General features: G+C 43.0%; 1 protein-coding gene across 1 annotated transcript in view; it reads left to right on the forward strand.

The window, feature by feature from the left end:
* The window catches only part of LOC126426557 (high affinity cGMP-specific 3',5'-cyclic phosphodiesterase 9A), a 279,681-nt gene that overhangs the window by 92,736 nt on the left and 161,216 nt on the right, over nucleotides 1-25,729 (forward strand). The window contains exon 5 of the mRNA XM_050088457.1: nucleotides 6,352-6,466. Within this exon, the coding sequence (XP_049944414.1) occupies nucleotides 6,352-6,466 (115 nt within the window). The remainder of the gene's footprint in view (nucleotides 1-6,351; nucleotides 6,467-25,729) is intronic.

Below are 25,729 nucleotides of genomic sequence, written 5' to 3' on the forward strand. Positions count from 1 at the left end.
AGTTGTTGAAAGTCGTTTGTCGTGGAAAAACTGGCGACTTAGAACATCATTATGTTTTCCGCAAACAAAGTTGTATTTCACAAACGTTGTTAATTGTCTTCATAATGTTAACCACGTATAGTTGACGGAAGACGTAGAAACGAATACGCATAGCGTAAGTCAAACGTTCGAATTAGAATAGAGACCCCACAAACACAAACTTGCTGTGGCAGGTATGAAATATAAACTCCGTTACTCGCTCGTTACACTTGAATGGGCCGAAACGAGCCGCCGCATAACAGCGTAGTTGCGTGCTAACTTCGAAAGAAGGTAGATGCGGTCCCTAGCGCAACTTATAACATCGTCGAAAATCAGTGCGGACGGGAGAGCTTTGGTACACCCTGTTAAACAAACGGGAAAATGGAGGCGGTACAATTGGAGACCGATCCGCCTTCACCAACATGCATAAGCAATTAATTAATAGTTATATATATATATATATATATATATATATATATATATATATTTGAATTGCAAAAAACTAATAACAAAAAAATATATGGCGCGAGATTCGATCCGGCGACCTTCGGATTACGAACCCCAGCAGTTACAGCTGCGCTATGACGCTGCAGAAAATCATTAATCGTTGAGAGTATTTCACCGCAACGGTTTCTTTTAACTGTCGATTTTCTCGACAACGGCTGAGAAGTGCATTTTGGTGCTTTGCCACATTACACCTCTGGCCATGAGCTTTTATTATGCGCAGTGTGAATCGAATCTGAATTTCACAATTGGCGGCCTCCCCTTGTAAGCCAAACTCACACAACACGGCGGGTGGCCATATGTGAATATCTGCTTGCTCGTCGTCAGCTGGCCGTGAACAACACAGGCCGTTCCTATGCCGTATCGTTACTGGTGACTAGAAGTGTGTCTTTATGCTAGCACAGGAAAAAGAATGGAACGGTGGAGCCCAAACATAGCACCAACTCTTCATTCAAAGACGTGTGAGCATCTGGTGGGATAGGGATGGTGTTGTACCAAGAACTGCTTCCCCGAGGTGTTACGGTCACTGCTGACGTTTAGTGTCAGCAACTGAGGCGTGTTGCAGACGCAGTTCCAGAACAGCGACCAGCAAGACTGCCTGAAGTGACGCTACTTAACAACGCCTGACCGCATTCTGCTACACTGACAAGAAACACTATACAAGTGTTGTGTTGCGAAGTCGTTCCACGCTCACTTCATTCATCTGAACTTGCGCCCTCAGATTTTCATCTTTTCCCCTGTCTCTATCGAACATTCGATGAACTCCCTTACCAGATCGAAATGCGCCCCGAACATGGCTCGATAGTTCTTCGCCTGAAAACCACGTCGCGGAATCGAAAAGTTGCCCCAGCATTGGCAGACTGTTGTAAATATTGAAGGAGAAAATGTTATTCACGAATAAAGTCCCCGTTATGGATATCTGTTGTGTTTATTAAAAATATGCAAAAACACGACGAACGTATTCATCAATCCAATAGTCTCTATTCAGGATGACTGTTGTTGTTGTGGTCTTCAGTCCTGAGACTGGTTTGATGCAGCTCTCCATGCTACTCTATCCTGTGCAAGTTTCTTCATCTCCCAGTGCTTACTACAACCTACATCTTTCTGAATCTGTTTAGTGTATTCATCTCTTGCTCTCCCACTACGATATTTACCCTCCACGCTGCCCTCCAGTACTAAATTGATGATCCCTTCATGCCTCAGAATATGTCCTACCAACCGATCCCTTCTTCTAGTCAAGTTGTGCCACAAACTTCTCTTCTCCAGAAAGGTTTTTCAACAGAAAATGCCATATATGCTTTCACCAGTCAAATTTTGAATGATCTGAATAACCGAACACCACCCATTGGGATTTTTTGTGATCTCTCAAAGGCTTTTGATTGTGTAAATCATGAAATTCTGCTAGACAAGCTCAAGTATTGTGGCATGAGTGGGACAGTGCACAAATGGTTTAATTCGTACCGAACTGGAAGAGTGCAGAAAGTTGAAATAAGTAGTTCTCGTAAGATGCAAAAATCAGAACATTCCTCAAACTGGGGAACTATCAAGAATGGGGTTCCACAAGGGTCAGTCTTGGGTCCTTTGTTGTTCTTATTATATATTAATGACTTGCCATTCTATATTCATGAAGAGGCAAAGTTAGTTCTCTTTGCTGATGATACAAGTATAGTAATCACACCTGAGAAACAAGAATTAACTGATGAAATTGTCAATACTGTCTTTCAGAAAATTACTAAGTGGTTCCTTGTAAACGGACTCTCACTGAATTTTGATAAGACACAGTACATACAGTTCTGTACAGTGAATGGTATGACGCCATTAATAAATATAGACCTTAATCAGAAGCATATAGCTAAGGAAGAATATTCCAAATTTTTAGGTATGTCCATTGATGAGAGATTAAATTGGAAGAAACACATTGATGATCTGCTGAAACGTTTGAGTTCAGCTACTTATGCAATAAGGGTCATTGCAAATTTTGGTGATAAACATCTTAGTAAATTAGCTTACTACGCCTATTTTAACTCATGGCTTTCATATGGCATCATATTTTGGGGGAATTCATCACTGAGGAATAAAGTATTTATTGCACAAAAGCGTGTAATCAGAATAATAGCTGGAGTCCACCCAAGATCATCCTGCAGACATTTATTTAAGGATCTAGGGATATTCACAGTAGCTTGTCAGTATATATACTCTCTTATGAAATTTGTTATTAACAACCAAACCCAATTCAAAAGTAATAGCAGTGTGCATAACTACAATACTAGGAGAAAGAACGATCTTCACTATTCAAGATTAAATCTAACTTTGGCACAGAAAGGGGTGAATTATACTGGCACTAAAGTCTTTGGTCACTTACCAAATAGTATCAAAAGTCTGACAGATAACCAACAAGTATTTAAGAAGAAATTAAAAGAATTTCTGAATGACAACTCCTTCTACTCCATAGAGGAATTTTTAGATATAAATTAAGAAAAAAAAGAAAAAAAAAACAAAACAAAAATATTTAAAAAAATAAATAAAAAAAATAAAAATAAAAATAAAAATAAAGAAAAAACACAAAAAAATAAAGTTGTTATATTAACTTAAGTATGTTGTTAAATTAACCTAATTATGTCATGTATTGGAAAATTCGACTGGTTCCCCATCATTACGAAATATCGTATTCATGATCCATGGAACTAGTATTAATCTAATCTAATCTCCCCAATCCTATTCAATACCTCCTCATTAGTTATATTATCTACCCATCTAATCTTCAGCATTCTTCTGTAGCATCACATTTCGAAAGCTTGTATTCTCTTCTTGTCCAAACTATTTATCGCCCATGTTTCACTTCCATACATGGCTGCTCTCCATACAAATACTTTCAGAAACGACTTCCTGACACATAGATCTATACTCGATGTTAACAAATTTCTCTTCTTGAGAAACGCTGATGAAATGGTGATGAGCAAGACAACACAACACCCAGTCCCTGAGCGGAGAAAATCTCCGACCCAGCCGGGAATCGAACCCGGGTCCTTAGGATTGACATTCTGTCGCGCTGACCACTCACAAGGGAACCTCCCCATCGCTCCCCCCTCAGATTTAGTTATAAGTTGGCACAGTGGATAGGCCTTCAAAAACTGAACACAGATCAATCGAGAAAACAGGAAGAAGTTGTGTGGAACTGTGAAAAAAATAAGCAAAATATACAAACTGAGTAGTCCATGGGCGATATAAGCAACATATTGGAGTATGTGAGTTTAGGAGCGCCGTGGTCCCGTGGTAGCGTGAGCAGCTGCGGAATGGGAGCACCTTGGTTCAATCTTTCCTTCGACTGAAAATTTTGCTTTCTTTATTTTTGCATAGTTATGATCTGTCCGTTCGTTCATTGACGTCTCTGTTCACTGTAATAAGTTTAGTGTCTGTGTTTTGCGACCGCATCGCAAAACCGTGCGATTAGTAGACGAAAGGACGTGCCTCTCCAATGGGAACAGAAAACATTTGATCGCAAGGTCATAGGTCAACCGATTCCTCCACAGGAAAACACATCTGATATATTCTATACGACACTGGTGACGGCATGTGCGTCACATGACAGGAATATATTGTCGACCCAACTAACTTGTACACTTGACGAATGGGTAAAAAGATTCTTCTACCTTGCCCGATTTAGGTTTTCTTGTGGATGTGATAATCACTCCCAAAAAAGTGATGAAAACGTAAGAGTTTGTCACATAAACTGAAAATAAAAAATTAAACTTTTCACGCGAGAGAAGTTTTGAACCAAGGACCTTTCGTTCCGCAGCTGCTCACGTTACCACGAGACCACGGTGCTCCTGAGTTCCCAGCGTCCTTAATGTTGCCTATGTTCCCTTGAACTACTCAGTTTGTATATTTTGCTAATTTTTTCACAGTTCCACACAACTTCTTCCTGTTTTCTCAATTGATCTGTGTTCAGTTTTTCAAGGCCTATCCACTGTGCCAACTTATAACTAAATCTGAAGGGGGTGCGATGGGGAGGTTCCCTTGTGAGAAGAGCCTGACAGGGACTGGAGATCAGCGTCGACGACAGGCGGTTTGAAGAACTCGGCAGGAATCACGTTCTGTCAGTGAGCGCAGGTCCATCTCGACCTGTTTCCGCGTGAACATTGCAGAAGGGAACTGCATGCAGTGGGCATTTGGAGTTAGGTGCTCGCAAAAGGCCATCGCTCACAGTGGCCGCTCGTTGTTAGTGAGCCAGGCAACATAGAAACTGGGCAGCAGCTGACTGAGCATGTGTAGTGCGGTTCTGGGACTCGTGACTTCGCCTCTTCTCAAATGATGCATGGTCTCTAGTGCAGCGGTGGCCCAGTGAGGCGTTTATCTGGCTCTGTGTGGAGGCTGTAATTCAGGGCAGGTGGGTCTGTCATGTTTTGGGGTGTTTCTCGTATAATATTTCTCATATGACATCATACTCACAAGGGGAGGCCGCCAATTGTGAAATTCAGATTCGATTCATACTCCGCATAATAAAAGCTCATGGCCACAGGTGTAATGTGGCAAAGCACCAAGATGCACTTCTCAGCCGTTGTCGAGAAAATCGACAGTTAAAAGAAACCGTTGCGGTGAAATAATCTCTACGAGTAATGGTTTCCTACAGCGTCGTGGCGCAGCGGTAAGCACTCGGGTTCGTAATCCGAAGGTCGCCGGATCGAATCTCGCGCCATGCAACTTTTTTTTTTTAGTGTTTGTTTCTTATAACTCATATATCTATAATTCCCGGCAATCAGTTGCAACAATTATGCATATAATAAGTTGTTGAAAGTCGTCTGTCGCGGAAAAACTGGCGACTTCGAACATGATTATGTTTTCCGCAAACAAAGTTGTATTTCACAAATGTTATTAATTGTCTTCATAATGTTAACCACGTATAGTTAACGGAAGACGTAGAAACGATATTCCGAAGCGAATACGTATAGCGTAAGTCAAACGTTCGAATTAGAATAGAGACCCCGCGAACACAAATTTGCTGTGGCAGGTATGAAATATAAACTCCGTTACTCGCTCGTTACACTTGAAGGACAGATGTTGAATGGGCCGAAACGAGCCGCCGCATAACAGCGTAGTTGCCTGCTAACTTCGAAAGAAGGTAGATGCGGTCCCTAGCGCAACTTACAACATCGTCGAAAATCAGTGCGGACGTGAGAGCTTTGGTACACCCTGTTAAACAAACGGAAAAATGGAGGCGGTACAATTGGAGAGCGATCCGCCTTCATCAACATGCATAAGCAATTCATTTATATATATATATATATATATATATATATATATATATATATATATATATATTTGAATTACAAAAAACTAATAATAAAAAAAAATTTCATGGCGCGAGATTCGATCCGGCGACCTTCGGATTACGAACCCGAGCGCTTACCGCTGCGCCACGACGCTGTAGAAAGTTATTGATCGTAGAGAGTATTTCACCGCAGTGGTTTCTTTTAACTGTCGATTTTCTCGACAACGGCTGAGAAGTGCATCTTGGTGCTTTGCCACATTACACCTCTGGCCATGAGGTTTTATTATGCGCAGTATGAATCGAATCTGAATTTCACAATTGACGGCCTCCCCTTGTCAGTAACACTCATTCAGGTTTTCATGATCATGAGCCAGGATGTTTCATGTGTTTGTGGTATATAAGTTAGTTTGACATGAGTCTCTGTACGTTTTACTAAATGTGGCCTACTTTCCGTCGCGCGTCAACATCTCACACCCAGTGTTCCGTGCCTCTAACTCCACTGCACGCCCCCTGCAGCCAGCCTGTGCCGACATCACACGTGCCTGTCTGTCTGTTGCTAGGCTTCTACAAGGAGCTGCCTCCGCCGCTCTCCACCGAGGCCTGCCGCCGGCTGCAGTACCGCAGGAAGAGCGACTCCGTCAGGCGGCGAGTCCGGGAGAAGTTCTACAAGATCTGGTGAGTGCCGCTCCGCCAGCCAATCATTTAACCCCGAGGTGCCCTGCAGCTACCTTCGTGTCTGATCCGCTTCGCCATATGACGCCCTAGTACTAGTAATGTGATGAAAGATGACACTCGAGCTTTCGGGTCGGATTCACTTCATCAGGTGCCAGCCAGTCTAACCACTAGGCAACAGGTGGCTTCCTGACCGAATTGTTTCACCATAGCAGTGCAGTGCAAGGTGACACAGAAGTTTTTCGAACCTCTCTTTCATTCATAACTTGTTCAGTGTTGTTCCCATCTGCGTTTTAGGACGCATAGCAAGATTTAGCATGCCACTGAACCTTTCGGGACGACTCACCGCTTCATCAATTGCTCAAATGGTTCAAATGGCTCTGAGCACTATTGGACTTAACAGCTATGGTCATCAGTCCCCTAGAACTTAGAACTACTTAAACCTAACTAACCTAAGGACAGCACACAACACCCAGCCATCACGAGGCAGAGAAAATCCCTAACCCCGCCGGGAATCGAACCCGGGAACCCGGGCGTGGGAATCAATTGCTCAGTGTTGTGTTGCACTCACTGGGCGTCTTGCAACACGCAGGGGGAAAGTAGGGGAAACTGGCCACTCTAAAGGAAATTTAAATTCTACCAAACCATAGTAAACGATAGAATAGGGGCGCCCAAGATTTCGATTCGTGGGCTGTGCCCTGGCACGAGTTCCAGAATGCTCAGTTTCCTGGATGTTTCCCCAACCGCCACGCCATGCTCTCTGAGTAGGAGCGGGGTCAGAGAAACTGCATATGCACTGCAGTTAAATGGCGGGGCAATCGCACTGAATACGACTGTTTTATATTGCACATTTCTCACAAGGGAACCTCCCCATCGCACCCCCCTCAGATTTAGTTTTAAGTTGGCGCAATGGATAGGCCTTGATAAACTGAACACAGATCAATCGAGAAAACAGGAAGAAGTTGTGTGGAACTATGAAAAAATAAGCAAAATATACAAACTGAGTCGTCCATGCGTAAGATAGGCAATATTAAGGGCAATGTGAGGCGAGGAGCGCCGGGGTCCCGTGGTTAGCGTGAACAGCTGCGGAACGATAGGTCCTTGGTTCAAATCTGCTCTCCACTGAAAATTTTGCTTTCTTTATTTTCGCAAAATTATGATCTGTCCGTTCGTTTATTGACGTCCCTGTTCACTGTAATAAGTTTAGTGTCTGTGTTTTGCGACCGCACCGCAAAACCGTGTGATCAGTTGACGAAAGGACGTGCCTCTCCAATGGGAACCGAAAACATTTGATCGCAAGGTCATAGCTCAACCGATTCCTCCACAGGAAAACACGTCTGATATATTCTATACGACACTGGTGACGGCATGTGCGTCACATGACAGGAATATGTTGTCGACCCACCTAACTTGTACGCCTGGCGAATGGGTAAAAAGATTCTTCTACCTTGCCCGATTTAGGTTTTCTTGTGGATGTAATAATCACTCCAAAAAAAGTGATGAAAACATAAGAGTTTTTCACATAAAGTGAAAATAAAAAGTTAAAATGTTCGGTCGAGGGAAGATTTGAACCAAAGACCTCTCGGTCCGCAGCTGTTCACGCTAACCACGGGACCCCGGCGCTCCTCGCCTCACATTGCCCTTAATATTGCCTATCTTACGCATGGACGACCCAGTTTGTATATTTTGCTTATTTTTTCATAGTTCCACACAACTTCTTCCTGTTTTCTCGATTGATCTGTGTTCAGTTTTTCAAGGCCTATCCACTGTGCCAACTTATAACTAAATCTGAGGGGGGTGCGATGGGGATGTTCCCTTGTCAGCAACATAAATCTCAAACAAACGAAATTTCAGTATTATTTAATTATACACATCACAAAAAATTTTGCATCACCTCGGTTCCGAGAGTTCCGGAATCTACACAGGAAATTGGAATAGAGATCAACAGAAACATTGTTGTGGCGTAGCAAGACAGCCACGCCACGGAAGTAGCCGAAAGGCACGCGTTTAGCAGGCAAGAGATAGGTCTGTAACAGGATACGTAATGAATGCTATAAAGAAAAGTACGTAGCTTCGTGAATACTTAACTTTAATCCATCCTTTTGGTACATCTGGAGATTGTGGCGATACAAGTGAGACTCTTTAGATACATGCAATGTTACTAATGGCGCCTTGCTAGGTCGTAGCCATTGACTTAGCTGAAGGCTATTCTAACTATCTGCTCTGCAAATGAGCGAGGCTTCGTCCATGTAGTCGCTAGCAAAGTCGTCCGTACAACTGGGGCGAGTGCTAGTCCGTATCTCGAGACCTGCCTTGTGGTGGCGCTCGGTCTGCGATCACTGACAGTGGCGACACGCGGGTCCGACATGTACTAATGGACCGCGGCCGATTTAAAGCTACCACCTAGCAAGTGTGGTGTCTGGCGGTGACACCACAAACATCGTTTCCGCTCTGTTTATTGGTCATGAAAACCACACATTGCATGTTGTACCACCATACAGAGATACCTTCAGAGGTGGTGGCCCAGATTGCTGTACACGCCGGTACCTCTAATACCCATTGATACATACCTGTATTCGTCGTGGCATACTATCCGCATGTTCATAAAGGCACTTTCGGTCCAGATTACTCAACAGCGATTTGGCGCAGATCCCTCAGAGTGGTTGGTGGGTCACGTCGTCCATAAACAGCTCTTTTCAATCTATCCCAGGCATGTTGGATAGGGTTCATATCTGGACAACATGCTGGCCACTCTAATGGAGCGATGTCATTATCCTGAAGGAAGTCATTCACAAGATGTCGTCCATGAAGACGAATGCCTCGCCAATATGCTGCCGATATGGTTCCACTATCGGTCGGAGGATGGCATTCACGTATCGTACAGCCGTTACGGCGCCTCTCATGACCACCAGCGGCGTACGTCGGCCCCACATAATGCCACCCCAAAACAGCAGGGAACCTCCACCTTGCTGCACTCGCTGGCCGGGTTGCCTCCAAACACGTCTCCGAGGATTGTCTAGTTGAAGGCATATGCTTCACTCATCGGTGAAGAGAACGTGATGCCAATCCTGAGCGTTCCATTCAGCATGCTGTTGCACCCTTCTGTACCGCGCTTAATGGTGTTGTGGTTGCAAAGATGGACCTCGTCGTGGACGTCGAGAGTGAAGTTGCGCACAGCTTGAATCGTAACACGACGTCCTGTGGCTGCACGAAAACCATTATTCAACATGGTGGCGTTGCTTTCAGGGATCCTCCGAGCCATAATCCGAAGGTAGCGGTCATCCTCTGCAGCAGTAGCCCTCGGGCGGCCTGAGCGAGGCCTGTCATCGACACTTCCTGTCTCTCTGTATCTCCTCCCTGTCCGAACAACATCGCTTTGGTTCGCTCCGAGACGCCTGGACACTACCCTTGTTGAGAGCCCTTCCTGGCACAAAGTAACAATGCGGACGCGATCTAACGGCGGTATTGACCGTCTAGGCACGGTTGAACTACAGACAACACGAGCCGTGTACCTCTTTCCTGGTGGAATGACTGGAACTGATCAGCTGTCGGACCCCCTCCGTCTAATAGGCGGCTGCTCATGTATGGTTGTTTACATCTTTGGGCGGGTTCAGTGACATGTGTGAACAGTCAAAGGGACTGTGTCCGTGATACAATATCCACAGTCAACGTCTATCTTCAGGAGTTCTGGGAACAGGGGTGATGCAAAACTATTTTTGTGTTTGTATTTTTGTGGCCATGGAGACTTTATATAATTTCTGTCGGCATGCTGACAACCATAGACAATTTCACAGATATTCTTACTCAGGTTGTCATGTAATCATAAGTTATTTAATTTCAAACACGGCAAAAGATATTTCAAATAGATATGTCGATCGAAATACTGTAGCACATTTGCAACTTCATTATGGAGACGTGGAGAATCTACTTGAGGAAAGCAGTGTAGACGTACTGGACAGTTTTAACGTAAAATTATTTGTCTTTGAAGTGGTAATTCTCCTGCAGTTTAATCAGTTACATCTGCACATTGAAAGAAGTGTTTTCGTCTAAGATCGACATTGGCCATCAAAATATTTATAAAACTACCCTTGTAATTCTTTCTAGGCCACTTTGAATTTTCAAAAAAATGGTTCAAATGGCTCTGAGCACTATGGGACTTAACATCTGAGGTCATCAGTTGCCTAGAACTTAGAACTACTTAAACCTAACTAAACTAAGGACATCACACACATCCATGCCCGAGGCAGGATTCGAACCTGCGACCGTAGCGGTCACGAGGTTCAAGACTGTGGCGCCTAGAACCGCTCGGCCACCCCGGCCGGCTGAATTTTCAAATCTCACGTTTTGTTCAACAGGAGTGCGAATAGGAAACTGGACTATGTTTGTCAAAATGTGTCGCTTGTCTGACGCGATTTTCCTTTTAAATGCGTCCCTATCAGATCATAAAGAAGTTACCCCACAATGTTCTTACTGCGGACAGTGTGCAGTGAAACGCGTGCTCTGCAGCCCATTCCGGATGTTCTAATTTTCGACCATGCACCCCTTTTTCCTTCATAAACTGAACAACAGCGACTGTTAAGTCGTGAAATCGTTCCTAACATACCCGCTGACTTAACCAAAGTACTCTGTATTAATGTGTAAAGTCTCCGTACTCTTAGTTCAGTTTCATCGCTGACTGTTGTAACTTACAATGGAATAAAGCGTGCGACTTCAGAAATTTTACTACTTGTACTACCAATTTCTTCACGTCCTCCATGCCCGTAAATTTCGCACAAAGTCCTTCTGGATGCACAGGACGACGAATCCCGTCTGCCAATCGTTGTACGTTTTTGGTCTTTCGCTGTCAACTAAATCTTGAGATTCTTTCTACATGGTGTTGTAATATCGTTTCATAGAAAATTTGCACTACCCGTCGCTTATGCACATGTATAATAATACATACTGAGAAATCACGTCCCTCTCTTCTGTCATCCACGTTCATTTTTAAGGCTTGAGACCGTGGGTCGCTAGACTGCCTCTTTTTGCGCAAACGGCCTCTCGACGTGTGACTCCTTCGTACCAGGAACGAATAGCGCTGACACTACGATTGTGCCGACCTGAAGACAGTAGGTTAAATTTCGTGCATTCAGCCGCGCAAATAAAATTTCCTCCGCTGATATTTCGGCCGCGTCTCATCCGGCCATCCTCAGAGTGAGTCACAAAACTGACGACAAGGTGCCAAGGGCGGCCATACGAGGTGCGGCTAGAAAAAAGCCGGACTGATGCTGGAAAAAACATTTATTTACAATTATTTACAATTTCATGTTATCTCCTTCAATGTACTCTCCTCCTCGGTCTCTACACCGCTCCATACGAATTTTCCACTGTTCATAGCAATGCTGCGGATCATTTTCGGTAAGTCCATACATTACTTCCGTCGCTTTTTCTTTTACTGCTTCAACAGTCTCAAATCTAGTTCCTTTCAAAGCTGACTTGACTTAAGGGAAAAGAAAAAAGTCACAGGGGGCCAAATCAGGTGAGTAGGGTGGATGATCTAAGATGGGAATGTTGTGTTTTGCCAAAAACGTCTTCACTGACAACGCACTGTGAGCTGGGGCATTGTCTTGGTGAAGGATCCATGACTTTTTTCTCCATAAATTGTTCCGTTTTCTCCGTACTCGCTCACGTAGGGTAGCCAGGACGCTAATGTAGTAATGCTGATTCACTGTTTGTCCCTCTGGTACCCAATCAATGTGCACAATCCCATTGATGTCAAAAAAAACAATCATCATTGCCTTGAATTTCGATTTTGACATTCGTGCTTTTTTTTTGTCGTGGAGAACCAGGAGTTTTCTTATGCATCGATTGGCGTTTAGTTTCGGGATCGTAAGTAAAAAAACCACGATTCATCGCAAGTAATAACATTTTGTAAGAAGGTGGGATCACTTTCAATGTTTTCCAGGATGTCAGAACAAATCATTCTTCGGCGTTCCTTCTGTTCAATTGTGAGACACTTTGGAACCATTTTTGAACACACTTTGTTCATGTTGAAACTTTCATGAAGAATCTGCCTAACACTTTCCTTGTCAACTCCTGTTAACTCAGACACTGCTCTGATTGTCAAACGGCGATCTTGTCGAACAAGTTTACCGATTTTTTCAATGTTTGCATCAGTTTTTGCTGACAATGGTCTGCCAGTGCGAGTGTCATCACTGGTGTCTTCGCGGCCATCTTTAAATCGTTTAAACCACTCAAACACTTGTGTTCGCGATAAACAATCATCGCCGTACACTTGTTGTAACATTACAAACGTTTCACTTGCAGATTTTCCTAGTTTGAAACAAAATTTGATGTTAACACGCTGTTCTTTCTGTACACTCAACATTTTCCGACGCACAGACAAAACGTCAACTACTTAAAACAGACGCCACGGGCAGACTGAGTGCAGGAGGTAGATGAAACTCGAGCAGTAGGCGGAGCGAGAGTCACGTGACAAGCCACGCGACTTTCAGCCTTATTGCATTCGTTTTATTGTTTCACCAGTACTAGTCCGGTTTTTTTCTAGCCACACCTCGTATATGCTCCACCGCGGAGGTACTGCGCATGCGCGCCACAGATGGTGGTCGACGGCAGAGAAATACGCTTACACATGCGGCGCCTGTGGCGAAGGCGTACAGACATTCGATTCGCTTATCGACGTATGATCGTCGCCGGTGACACCATGACGACTTCTCTGCAGTTTAATTACCCCAGGAGCTGGATTCCGTGCTTTGTCCAAATTAAAACCATTATTTCTATTTATTAAATTATTGGCTAATCTAATCTTTATAGCTTCCTTGAAGACAGATTCCCAGAAGGAAGAGGTACATGTTAAAATCTTCACATCACTGTAATTCATGGAATGTCCTGTATCGATACAATGTTCGGCCACAGCTGACTTGTCTGGCTGTGATAAGCGGGTTCACAGGTAGATGCCGTGTTTCTTGACTTCCGCAAGGCGTTCGACACAGTTCCCCACAGTCGTTTAATGAACAAAGTAAGAGCATATGGACTATCAGACCAACTGTGCGATTGGATTGAGGAGTTCCTAGATAACAGGACGCAGCATGTCATTCTCAATGGAGAGAAGTCTTCCGAAGTAAGAGTGATTTCAAGTGTGCCGCAGGGGAGTGTCATAGGACCGTTGCTATTCACAATATACGTAAATGACCTGGTGGATGACATCGGAAGTTCACTGAGGCTTTTTGCGGATGATGCTGTGGTGTATCGAGAGGCTGTAACAATGGAAAATTGTACTGAAATGCAGGAGGATCTGCAGCGAATTGACGCATGGTGCAGGGAATGGCAATTGAATCTCAATGTAGACAAGTGTAATGTGCTGCGAATACGTAGAAAGAAAGATCCTTTATCATTTAGCTACAAAATAGCAGGTCAGCAACTGGAAGCAGTTAATACCATAAATTATCTGGGAGTACGCATTAGGAGTGATTTAAAATGGCCGGCCGCGGTGGTCTCGCGGTTCTAGGTGCTCAGTCCGGAGCCGCGCGACTGCTACGGTCGCAGGTTCGAATCCTGCCTCGGGCATGGAAGTGTGTGATGTCCTTAGGTTAGTTAGGTTTAAGTAGTTCTAAGTTCTAGGGGACTGATGACCTCAGATGTTAAGTCCCATAGTGCTCAGAGCCATTTGAACCATTTTTTGATTTAAAATGGAATGATCATATAAAGTTGATTGTCGGTAAAGCAGATGCCAGACTGAGATTCATTGGAAGAATCCTAAGGAAATGCAATCCGAGAACAAAGGAAGTAGGTTACAGTACGCTTGTTCGCCCACTGCTTGAATACTACTCAGCAGTGTGGGATCCGTACCAGATAGGGTTGATAGAAGAGATAGAGAAGATCCAACGGAGAGCAGCGCGCTTCGTTACAGGATCATTTAGTAATCGCGAAAGCGTTACGGAGATAATAGATAAACTCCATTGGAAGACTCTGCAGGAGAGACGCTCAGTAGCTCGGTACGGGCTTTTGTTGAAGTTTCGAGAACATACCTTCACCGAGGAGTCAAGCAGTATATTGCTCCCTCCTACGTATATCTCGCGAAGAGACCATGAGGATAAAATCAGAGAAATTAGAGCCCACACAGAAGCATACCGACAATCTTTCTTCCCACGAACAATACGAGACTGGAATAGAAGGGAGAACCGATAGAGGTACTCAAGCTACCCTCCGCCACACACCGTGAGGTGGCTTGCGGAGTATGGATGTAGATGTAGATGTAGATGTAGATATCTTCGATACTCCACACATCTCTCATGAACGGTGCATGTTGTTTGACCTATGTACGACTTCTGGCAATTTCCGCAAGCAATCTGATACACACCCGCTTACAAAGCTGTAAATCGTCCTTTGCAGAGCCGAGTAAAGCTGCAGTCTTCGTGGGGAGCCCGAAGATCACCTTAACACTGTGTTTCTCAAGAATACGGCCCGTCTTCGAGGAAAGAGCAGCCACATAGGGCAAAAACGCACTAGGTCTGAAACAATTACTGTCTTCTTCCCCATCACATACCTGCAGTCTAGGTTTTGCATTGAAAGCTGTACTAAAGTGTTGCGGAGAAAATCCATTCGATTTCAAAATTCTCCTGAGGTATGTGAGCTCTTCTTGCAAATTGTCTTTATCGGATACAAAATGCGCCCTTTGCATTAAGGTCTTAAGGACACCTATGGTCTGTCAAGGGTGATGGTAGTTACTGGCATGTAGATATAGACATAGGTTTCCGATACACGGCATGTCCTGTTGTGCCATCAACTTTGCGGAGAACTAGTATCAGATTTACTATGGAGATAGGAAAAGACGGCGGCGTCCCCTTTTTGGATGTTGTCGTTCGCCCTAAAGTTCATGGACTTTTTCCCCGTCTCCCCCCCCCCCCCGTTTTTATTTCATTGTACGTTTCCTTATTTTGGTAACTTTCTATGTCCGGTCGCCATGCCCTTTCGTTCGCGTTTTTAGGTCCATTTTATGTTTTTAACGCGGTACAGCGGAGGTGAGAATGACCACAGATGATTGAGTTTACTGTAAGCAACGTCCAGTTTTCTCTTTTAATTTGTCTTAATTTAGACAGTGTAGCCGCATAGTTCCTTATCTGATATTTCAGTGTTGATGATTCGCCTCCGATCCGCGTGTAACAGAATGATTTTATTATTACAGTTCACACCAGATGATGGAACTTTACGTGTTTCGAAACCGGACACGTAGACAATAGAAGTTTGTGGCTTAAGCAACTGTCGTGAAGTTTCTTCATTTTTCAAAATGCACAAGAAGACGATTTTTGAAAATAAAAAAAAAAGTTTCTCTGACGAGGTCAAAGCACGACGTTGGGATCACGGATTTACTTCAAAGTTTGTACACTTCTAGTAGGCTATTAAAACAACGTAACGTGCAAGGAGTAAGGTGCACTTCTTTGGCAATGCCGAGAAAATTGGAAGGGAAGTTTGCGCGGTTATTATCTAACGGATGTTCACGCGGAAGCAGTCATTGTCCAAAAATGGTTCACATGGCTCTGAGCACTATGGGACTTAACATCTGAGGTCATCAGTCCCCCAGAACTTAGAACTACTTAAACCTAACTAACCTAAGGACATCACACACATCCATGCCCGAGGCAGGATTCGAACCTGCGAACGTAGCAGCAGAGCGGTTCCGTACTGAAGCGCCTAGAACCGCTCGGTTACAGTGGCCGGCGCAGTCATTGTAGACGAGTGGTAGAGAGCATGGTGGTGAAGCGTTTACGTTCGTGCTTCCCGAGACAAACGTGTATGATTCGATGGTTCGGTTTTCGCTCAAATTTTACAGCCGCCATGGTAGCTATGTTCACGCCGGCACGGTAGCTCAGCGTGTTTGGCCACAGGGTTAGCTGCCCTCTGTTCTATAAAAAAAAAAAAAAAAAAAAAAAAACTGAGTGACTTGGTCAACGGTGAACTTGAAAGAATGTCGTGGGACGTCCGCCCGGAACAAACGATAAGAAAAAAAAAAGGAGATCAAGAAAAAAAGAAAAAAAAGTGGTTATCGATCGGGCGTTGCAAGAAGGTAGTGGGCGAGGCGACGGTTCGAATACCACTATGACTGAATTTTTGATCTACCTTTTGTCGTCACTGGTTTCATAATTTAATATATATGACATTTGAGATATACAGGGTGATTCAAAAAGAATACCACAACTTTAAAAATGTGTATTTAATGAAAGAAACATAATATAACCTTCTGTTATACATCATTACAAAGAGTATTTAAAAAGGTTTTTTTTCACTCAAAAACAAGTTCAGAGTTGTTCAATATGGCCCCCTCCAGACACTCGAGCAATATCAACCCGATACTCCAACTCGTTCCACACTCTCTGTAGCATATCAGGCGTAACAGTTTGGATAGCTGCTGTTATTTCTCGTTTCAAATCATCAATGGTGGCTGGGAGAGGTGGCCGAAACCCCATATCCTTAACATACCGCCATAAGAAAAAATCACACGGGGTAAGATCAGGGCTTCTTGGAGGCCAGTGATGAAGTGCTCTGTCACGGACTGCCTGGCGGCCGATCCATCGCCTCGGGTAGTTGACGTTCAGGTAGTTACGGATAAGGTTTCATAACTAACCTTTTCCGTAGGACTCTCCATACAGTTGATTGTGGAATTTGCAGCTCTCTGCTAGCTCTGCGAGTCGATTTTCCTGGGCTGCGAACAAATGCTTGCTGGATGCGTGCTACATTTTCATCACTCGTTCTCGGCCGTCCAGAACTTTTCCCTTTGCACAAACACCCATTCTCTGTAAACTGTTTATACCAACGTTTAATACACCACCTATCAGGAGGTTTAACACCATACTTCGTTCGAAATGCACGCTGAACAACTGTCGTCGATTCACTTCTGGCGTACTCAATAACACAAAAAGCTTTCTGTTGAGCGGTCGCCATCTTAGCATCAACTGACGCTGACGCCTAGTCAACAGCGCCTCAAGCGAACAAATGTACAACTAAATGAAACTTTATAGCTCCCTTAATTCGCCGACAGATAGTGCTTAGCTCTGCCTTTTGTCGTTGCAGAGTTTTAAATTCCTAAAGTTGTGGTATTCTTTTTGAATCACCCTGTAATATAATACAAATACACGTATATTTGCACGAAGTATTTGCATCAAGTTTCAGTTTAATCTACCTTTTTTCATCACTGGTCACATAATTTAATTTATACCACATTTCAGCGATAATGTAATAAACAAACACATGTGTTTATATGAAGTATTTGGATCAAGTTTCAATTTTCATTTTCCATATCGGCATGACAAACATCTTGGGACGTGTAATGTCGAGAGCACATCCGACGAGTAATTGTTAATTACTGTTGTGGTCTGCCACATCGTCACTAACTGTATTACTGATAGTGAATAATATCATTCGCATCATCACTTATCGTGCTTTGACTTAGGCTTTCCGAGCCTGTCCCTCATCTTAGAAAATTTAATTACGGATATTAAATGTTTAAATAATATGAAATTCTCTACAGCTTCATAAAAATGCACGTCGTCTTTTTTTTTTTTGTTATATTACCTCACAGAGGCCATATAAATTGAATTATGTAACCAGTGATGAAAAAAAAGAGATTAAAAAGTAAGTGTTTGCGTGATCCTTACCATCGCCTCGACAAAGACCTTTTTTGCAGTGCCCCAACCCTTACCGCTTGCTGCTTGCAGTAAACGCCTTTGCACAGATACATCAGCTACATAATAGACGCCTAAAATTTCTCTTGGATTTTCCCGGAGTTACCACAGCAGTGCACCTTATTACCTGCATATGTCAAAAAAATGTCGAAATTCCTCCAGCTCTAATAGGCGTTGGTTTTATTGGCAACTAGTTTCGATGCTGTTACAACATCATCTTCAGACCCATACGTGTTGACAGCAACCGTATGTGTCTAACACTAGTAGTCAGTGGTGAGATAGGCGTGTTCCATGCGGAAGGCATACTACCTGGAACACGCGTATCTCACCACTGACTACTTGTGTTAGAAACATGCGGTTGCCGTCAACAAGTATAGGCGTGAAGATGATGTTGTAACAGCATCGAAACTAGTTGCCAGTAAAACCAACGCCTTAATACAGCTGGAGGAATTTCGAAATTTTTAAACATACCGGGTGATCAAAAAGTCAGTATAAATTTGAAAACTGAACAAATCGCGGAATAATGTAGATAGAGAGGTACAAATTGACACACATGGTTGGAATGACATGGGGTTTTATTAGAACCAAAAAATACCAACGTTCAAAAAATGTCCGACAGACGGCGCTTCATCTGATCAGAATAGCAATAATTAGCATAACAAAGTAAGACAAAGCAAAGATGATGTTCTTTACAGGAAATGCTCAATATGTGCTCCATCGTTCCTCAACAATAGCTGTAGTCGAGGAATAATGTTGTGAACAGCACTGTAAAGCATGTCCGGAGTTATGGTGAGCCATTGGCGTCGGATATTGTCTTTGAGCATCCCTAGAGATGTCGGTCGATCACGATACACTTGCGACTTCAGGTAACCCCAAAGCCAATAATCGCACGGACTTAGGTCTGGGGACCTGGGAGGCCAAGCATGACGAAAGTGGCGGCTGAGCACACGATCATCACCAAACGACGCGCGCAAGAGATCTTTCACGCGTCTAGCAATATATGGTGTTTTTCTTTTTGGTTCTAATAAAACCCCATGTCATTCCAAGCATGAGTGTCAATTTTTACCTCTCTATCTACATTATTCCGTGGTTTATTAAGTTTTCAAATTTATACTGACTTTTTGATCACCCGGTATATTATACTAGGTGACGTCCCAAGTCGTCCATTACAATTATGGATATACGAAGATTTATTAGTTGCAGTTTTAATGGCCTCCTAAAGGTTTGCAAATTTTGACGTAAATCCGTAATCCGAATGTCATTGCCGCCCCTTGGCAGCTAAGTCGTTTGTTTGCATTTCATTCCGAGAACTTTTCAAATTGCCCTCGTAGAAACAGTGTTACTTTTAAATATAAACTTTCGCCTTCTTAGGCGATAGTCAGACACCTTAATACTAAACAGGAAGTCCACGCAACTAATGTTGATGACTGTGTGGGTAAGGGGGATGGTGGTTATAGGCCATGCTTTTTTTCTAAAAAAAAGTTTGAGGGTCCTCCGACATTGGATATAATGCAGCGAAAATTACTTATAACTGAAGCATGAGATACCACCCGTCTACTTTTAGCCATGACGTCAGCAGAATGTCGAAATAAAAAAAAAAAAGGTATCTGACTCATCAGTTGACTTTAACAGCTCAAATGAAACAGGCGATACTGAGAAACAGCTAAACATACAAGAGAATGTGGTATCGAAAACTTCAGTCTACATCACCTCAAATGAAGCATGCGATTCCCATCAACCCTGAACAATAAAGGTTTACAGTTCCACTTTCGTCATCCACTGATGTTGAACTTCCTGGCTTTTCCCTCGCACACGGATTATTGACAGTTTTTGGTTTTTTAGATGCAGGAGAACAAGTAAAATAGTTTGTTAGTTTTCTTGTCATCTCTCAACTCCAATTTAACTTACAAGTTGCAACAAAAGACAGGCCACACTGTAAAAATTTGCACAACTGACAAGAACGGAACGGCAAACGCAAGCGAATAAAGAACAACAAAATAAAGATGGCAATGAATCGCGAAGGATCATGGTGGCAGGACCGTAGAGATACCTATTGGTAGCTCGGCTTTTGAGCGTACGCATATCCGTTTAGCACTACCATCGCCCACTATTAGCGGGCGAGGGCATTACATGCTTGTCGAACTGGCTGCCAGCGATTCAGTTGTTGAGAACGGTTGTCACAGCTTCGAAATGCTTAAAACAGTCAATGACATCGCTTTTCCCACCAAAATGATCTCTGGTATCGTTCTTATTGCAATTACCAACACGAAAAAAATGAAATAAAAAATTTACTTCCGTGAAATAAATCTTTGGCAATCTTCCAAGTTCTCAACTTTGTAAAAAAAAATTATTTTGTCGACAAAAATGTATAGGGGAACGCATCCCCCAGCGTTCCCCCAGAAAAACATGTGAATGCACCGATTGGTACGGATAGGATCCGCTGGGCGTAAGGAGTGTTGGACCCCAGATCACGTACGAAACAGATTGCCCGCTCGCTTGGTCTAGCAGGCAACCCTTGTCAGGGAACGGCCACCAGGCGGCAATAGCGTCGCACCCTTACTTCTGGAATCAACCACTAGATGGCACTCCGTTCTGTGAAATATGTGCAACATCGGCCGAACGCGTGCAGCTTTTCCACTATTTGGCGTCTGTGTAGTACAGCTGTTTCTGTTTTTTTTTTTTTTTTTTTTTTTCTTTATTGAATTTCAATTCCCCCCAAAGGGGGCGGGCTGGCAGCAGCTTAGGACGCCGCTCTGCAGCCTACAGATTTTCTGACAAAGAGCAGGAGAATAAATAATAATAAAAAACAGGCGATAAAATCGGGGACTTAGTGAGTAACAAGGTGAAAAGAAAATGGGGAAATTAAAACAAGCAACAGAGGGATGATGAAGCGAATAAAAATACATACGGAGCAGACAGGGAAAACAATAGACAGTTAAAAAAACACGGTGGCAGTCTGGATTCTGTTCGCAAAGTATATAAAATTCACACCCAGCGACAGCATGGTTTCTGTTCGCAACACAACACTGAATAGGCACTAGAACACAGCACGAAAAAGTCGGCAAAGGTGACACCACAGTCGAGAGCAGGTGGGGGGAAACTGGACAGGAGATGGGAAAACAAAAGGGGGGAAAGGAGAGTAAAAGCGAAGGGGGGGGGGGAACCGGGAAAGGAGCTGATGGAGGATGAGGACCCATAAGAGGGGTAGGGGGCAGACGCGACAGGGAGGGGGGTAGGTAGAGGAGGGGAATACAAAAGGACTGGGGGGGAGAAGGGAGGTAGGGAGAGCCGTAGTGGGGAGGAAACAGGACGGAAGGGGGGGGGGGGAAGAGGGAGCCCAGGGAAAGGACAGAGGAAAGGAGGGGGAGGGAGGATTAGAGTTGATAGGAAGGATAAATGGAGGGAGAGAGGGCATCATCCGGGAGGGGGAGCTGACGGAAGCCACCTTGGGAAAGGAGATGGAGGGTGTAGAGATGGAGGGTAGGGGGGACACAACGGTGAAGACCTGGCAGGGGGCAAGGATGGGAGAGGAGAGGAGCAACCAGGGGGTGAGGGGCTGTTTCTGACATACCGGCGGTAGTGTATCGAGTCGCCATGCCGAGGGCCTGCAAGTATATCAACTGTGGAAGGAGTAGACGAACAAATCCTGAATTAAAAATGTTCAGATTTCCCGTCAAAGATAAAGAAAGGTTACGCGAGTGGATTTTAAATTCAGGTAAATCAATAAATTAGTTACGAGTAAGAATTAATGAAGAGCCCTAAGCATTCGATCTTTTTTAAATTTCCTCGATCTTATATTCTGATATAACGTGGCAGCCCTTCCTGTACGAGAATCATATCATATAATTTTTAAATGAAATCTTTGCTGCAATATGGACTTTTTTAAATGTTCAAAGACAAGTGTAGTAGAATTGTCTCAAAACTGAAAGTTATAAAAAATATGTAATTCATTCATATTGTATTTAAGTACCAAATAAAGGTTCTCCGTTAGGCTGCACAAATAAGTTTCGTTGCCTGTCCTTGATCACTCTACCACGTTTAACTAGAAAGAAGTAATGTGTTAAATCTGAGCAAAACAGTACTGCTTGTGACAATGTAGATGTGCTGACCGCAAAGTTAAGATATTTACCATCACAGAATTTTTTTTACTCACGATATTTAAAGTTTCACAATATTTTTTTTTCGAAGATATCGTTGTTAAGTGCGTACATGAAACTATATTCGTTTACAACTAATAGTAAGCAAATGCAAAATGTGGTTATACTTAAGAATGCTTACAGAAATACTTAGAAAAGAAGCAAAAATCTGTTTCTTAAACTTATTTACAGTCTCAATGTGAAAAATATCTTGTAGTTATAACTCACCTAATCCCTATACATACTTTATGCAAAATAAATAATTATGTCAGTAATGTAAAATCCATGGAGAAGAAATAAAAACTTTGAGGTTCGCCGATGACATTGTAATTCTGTCAGAGACAGCAAAGGACTTGGAAGAGCAGTTGAACGGAATGGACAGTGTCTTGAAAGGAGGATATAAGACGAACATCAACAAAAGCAAAACGAGGATAATGGAATGTAGTCAAATTAAATCGGGTGATGCTGAGGGATTAGATAAGGAAATGAGACACTTAAAATAGTAAAGGAGTTTTGCTATTTAGGGAGTAAAATAACTGATGATGGTCGAAGTAGAGAGGATATAAAATGCAGACTGGCAATGGCAAGGAAATCGTTTCTGAAGAAGAGAAATTTGTTAACATCGAGTATAGATTTAAGTGTCAGGAAGTCGTTTCTGAAAGTATTTGTATGGAGTGTAGCCATGTATGGAAGTGAAACATGGACGATAACCAGTTTGGACAAGGAGAGAATAGAAGCTTTCGAAATGTGGTGCTACAGAAGAATGCTGAAGATAAGGTGGGTAGATCCCATAGCTAATGAGGAGGTATTGAATAGGATTGGGGAGAAGAGAAGTTTGTGGCACAACTTGACTAGAAGAGGGGATCGGTTGGTAGGACATGTTCTGAGGCATCAAGGGATCACAAATTTAGCATTGGAGGGCAGCGTGGGGGGTAAAAATCGTAGAGGGAGACCAAGAGACGAATACACTAAGCAGATTCAGAAGGATGTAGGTTGCAGTAGGTACTGGGAGATGAAGCAGCTTGCACAGGATAGAGTAGCATGGAGAGCTGCATCAAACCAGTCTCAGGACTGAAGACTACAACAACAACAACATGTCAGGACGCGAAACCCACTGCTCAGTGCAATATTTGTCAGTAAATTAATGGATTATATTTCAAAGACGTTGAGGTTTTGAAAACTTTCTAGTGTTAACCTGCACGTGGAGATCGTTTTTACCACCATAATCCGTATCAGAAGAGCTGTATAACAAAGAGGAAATAGATGGCATGGAAGGCGATTGTAAAACCTATGCGACTGCAATACAGTCTGGATTTAAACAGTAACTCACGAGAAATATTTGCGTGTTACTTTTCATTTATTTAATTTCGCATATGATTGTGAGAAGTATCCCTCTAGTAGAAATAAACTTGGTTTGTAGAATTACTGGAGCTAATCTACATTCTTCGATTGAAAATTCGGGAAAAACCATAGCCAATCATAGTTTACAGTCAGCTGTGTGACGAATGCATTTCGCCCGCAGCGCTCTAGCCGAACACAAATCAGTAGTGGTGGGCAGGAAATCGCGTATCTGTTAGAAATCACAGTGACTGAGAAGTCACAGATATCACAGTAGCAACTTTACAGAATCTAACTGCGATTTCAGTCACAGTTAGCAGTCGCAAATAGTATTTCACATTCAAAGACGTGAGCCATCTATTGGTCGAATTTAGCACTGCTTTCTGCGATTTCAGTGACAAGTCGCAACTAAGAGTCGCAAGTACCAACTAAAAAGCGCGGTTAACAGTGGCATCTGCTGGCCGAAGTTCGTACTACGTCCATCTCTGCGGTACGCTATGGAGTCTAACTGCGATTTCCGTGACAAGTCGCAACTAAGAGTCGCAAGTAGCAACTAGAAAGCGCGGTTAACAGTGCCATCTGTGGGTCAAAGTTCGTACTACGTCCATCTCTGCAGTACGCTATGGAGTCTAACTGCGATTTCCGTGACAAGTCGCAACTAAGAGTCGCAAGTAGCAACTAGAAAGCGCGGTTAACAATGCCATCTGTGGGTCAAAGTTCGTACTACGCCCATCTCTGCGGTACGCTATGGAGTCTAACTGCGATTTCCGTGACAAGTCGCAACTAAGAGTCGCAAGTAGCAACTAAAAAGCGCAGTTAGCACTGCCATCTGTTGAGCAAAGTTCATACTACGCTATTCGTTACCGAGTCAAACTGCGATTTCTGTGACAAATCGCAACTAAGAGTCGCAAGTAGCAACTAAAAAGCGCAGTTAACATACTTTTCCTAGTGTCATCTGTTGACCGACGTACGTACTTCGTTATGAGAGCCTTGTGCCTCACGAGATCGATGTGCTGTGTGTGCATATGAAGAGCTTATTTCAGTAGTGGTACAAGTCCATTTTTGTTAATTTTGAGATATAGAGTCGTAAAGTTAAATGAGCGCTGAAAAATCTGCAGTTGAGATACCAGAAATATTCAAGCATATGGCTTCTTGCTAGAGATGAACCTTTATTTATGTTTGTTTGGATCACTAATTTCAGAAGCATTATAGACAGAAAAGTGTAGGTAATGGACTTGTACCACTATTGAAATAAGCCCTTCATATTATATGACGACATGCACATTCAGCATCAGTTATGGTTGGTCAAATACTGCTGTGACTCTGAATGTATTATATTAATAAGAAGCAACATTGCCTTTTTCTCCTGAAAATATCAAGTAACGTAACAAATGTGTTTGATTCTGCTTCCAATATGACTGTTTTGGTTAATACTCCACATGCCTACAGGACTTTGCAATGTTAACACAGCAGAACTCAGACATCTGTATAAGTGTAGAGAAATGAAAACAGTCATATGAATGCCTCACTTTTGTTCCGACACAGTTCAAGACTCGGGAGAAAAGTTTTACACCTGGTGTTCTACATGGCAACTTCACACACAAGAACTTTTTGCCGACACTACTACCACCTACATAAGTAAGCTTTTCCTGTGTCACTTTCAAGTAATGCACTTAAGCTATTCCTGATTTAACTGGAAGATCTGTACTTCCCCACTTTCATAACAACAGCCTCAAAATGCATATTGTAGACTTCGGGATATGTTACAGGTCAGTGTCACACCAAGATTGTGGAGAAAGGGGGGGGGGCGGCACGTCTGTATCCAACAAGTGTTTACCAATAAATAAGTGGCGGAAAATTACGGGTATAGGACGGCGTAACATGTGGAAAATGAGATTTTTATTATTCACTCAATGTATTTAACATTTATTATTCCTTTAAAATCGCACAACAACTTCAATAAAACACTTTAATCAGTCGCACACTTATTTCATAATTATTTCACTTTTAAACTGCAAATCCTCTAAGAGCTGTCTTGAATCTTCACGAGTCTCTCTCAACAGCCTTGATGTGGATAGATATGTACAGCAACCAGTAATCAGTCAGAACTGCATCTG

Source organism: Schistocerca serialis, chromosome 11 (genome assembly GCF_023864345.2).
Source record: "Schistocerca serialis cubense isolate TAMUIC-IGC-003099 chromosome 11, iqSchSeri2.2, whole genome shotgun sequence".
Taxonomy (NCBI): domain Eukaryota; kingdom Metazoa; phylum Arthropoda; class Insecta; order Orthoptera; family Acrididae; genus Schistocerca; species Schistocerca serialis.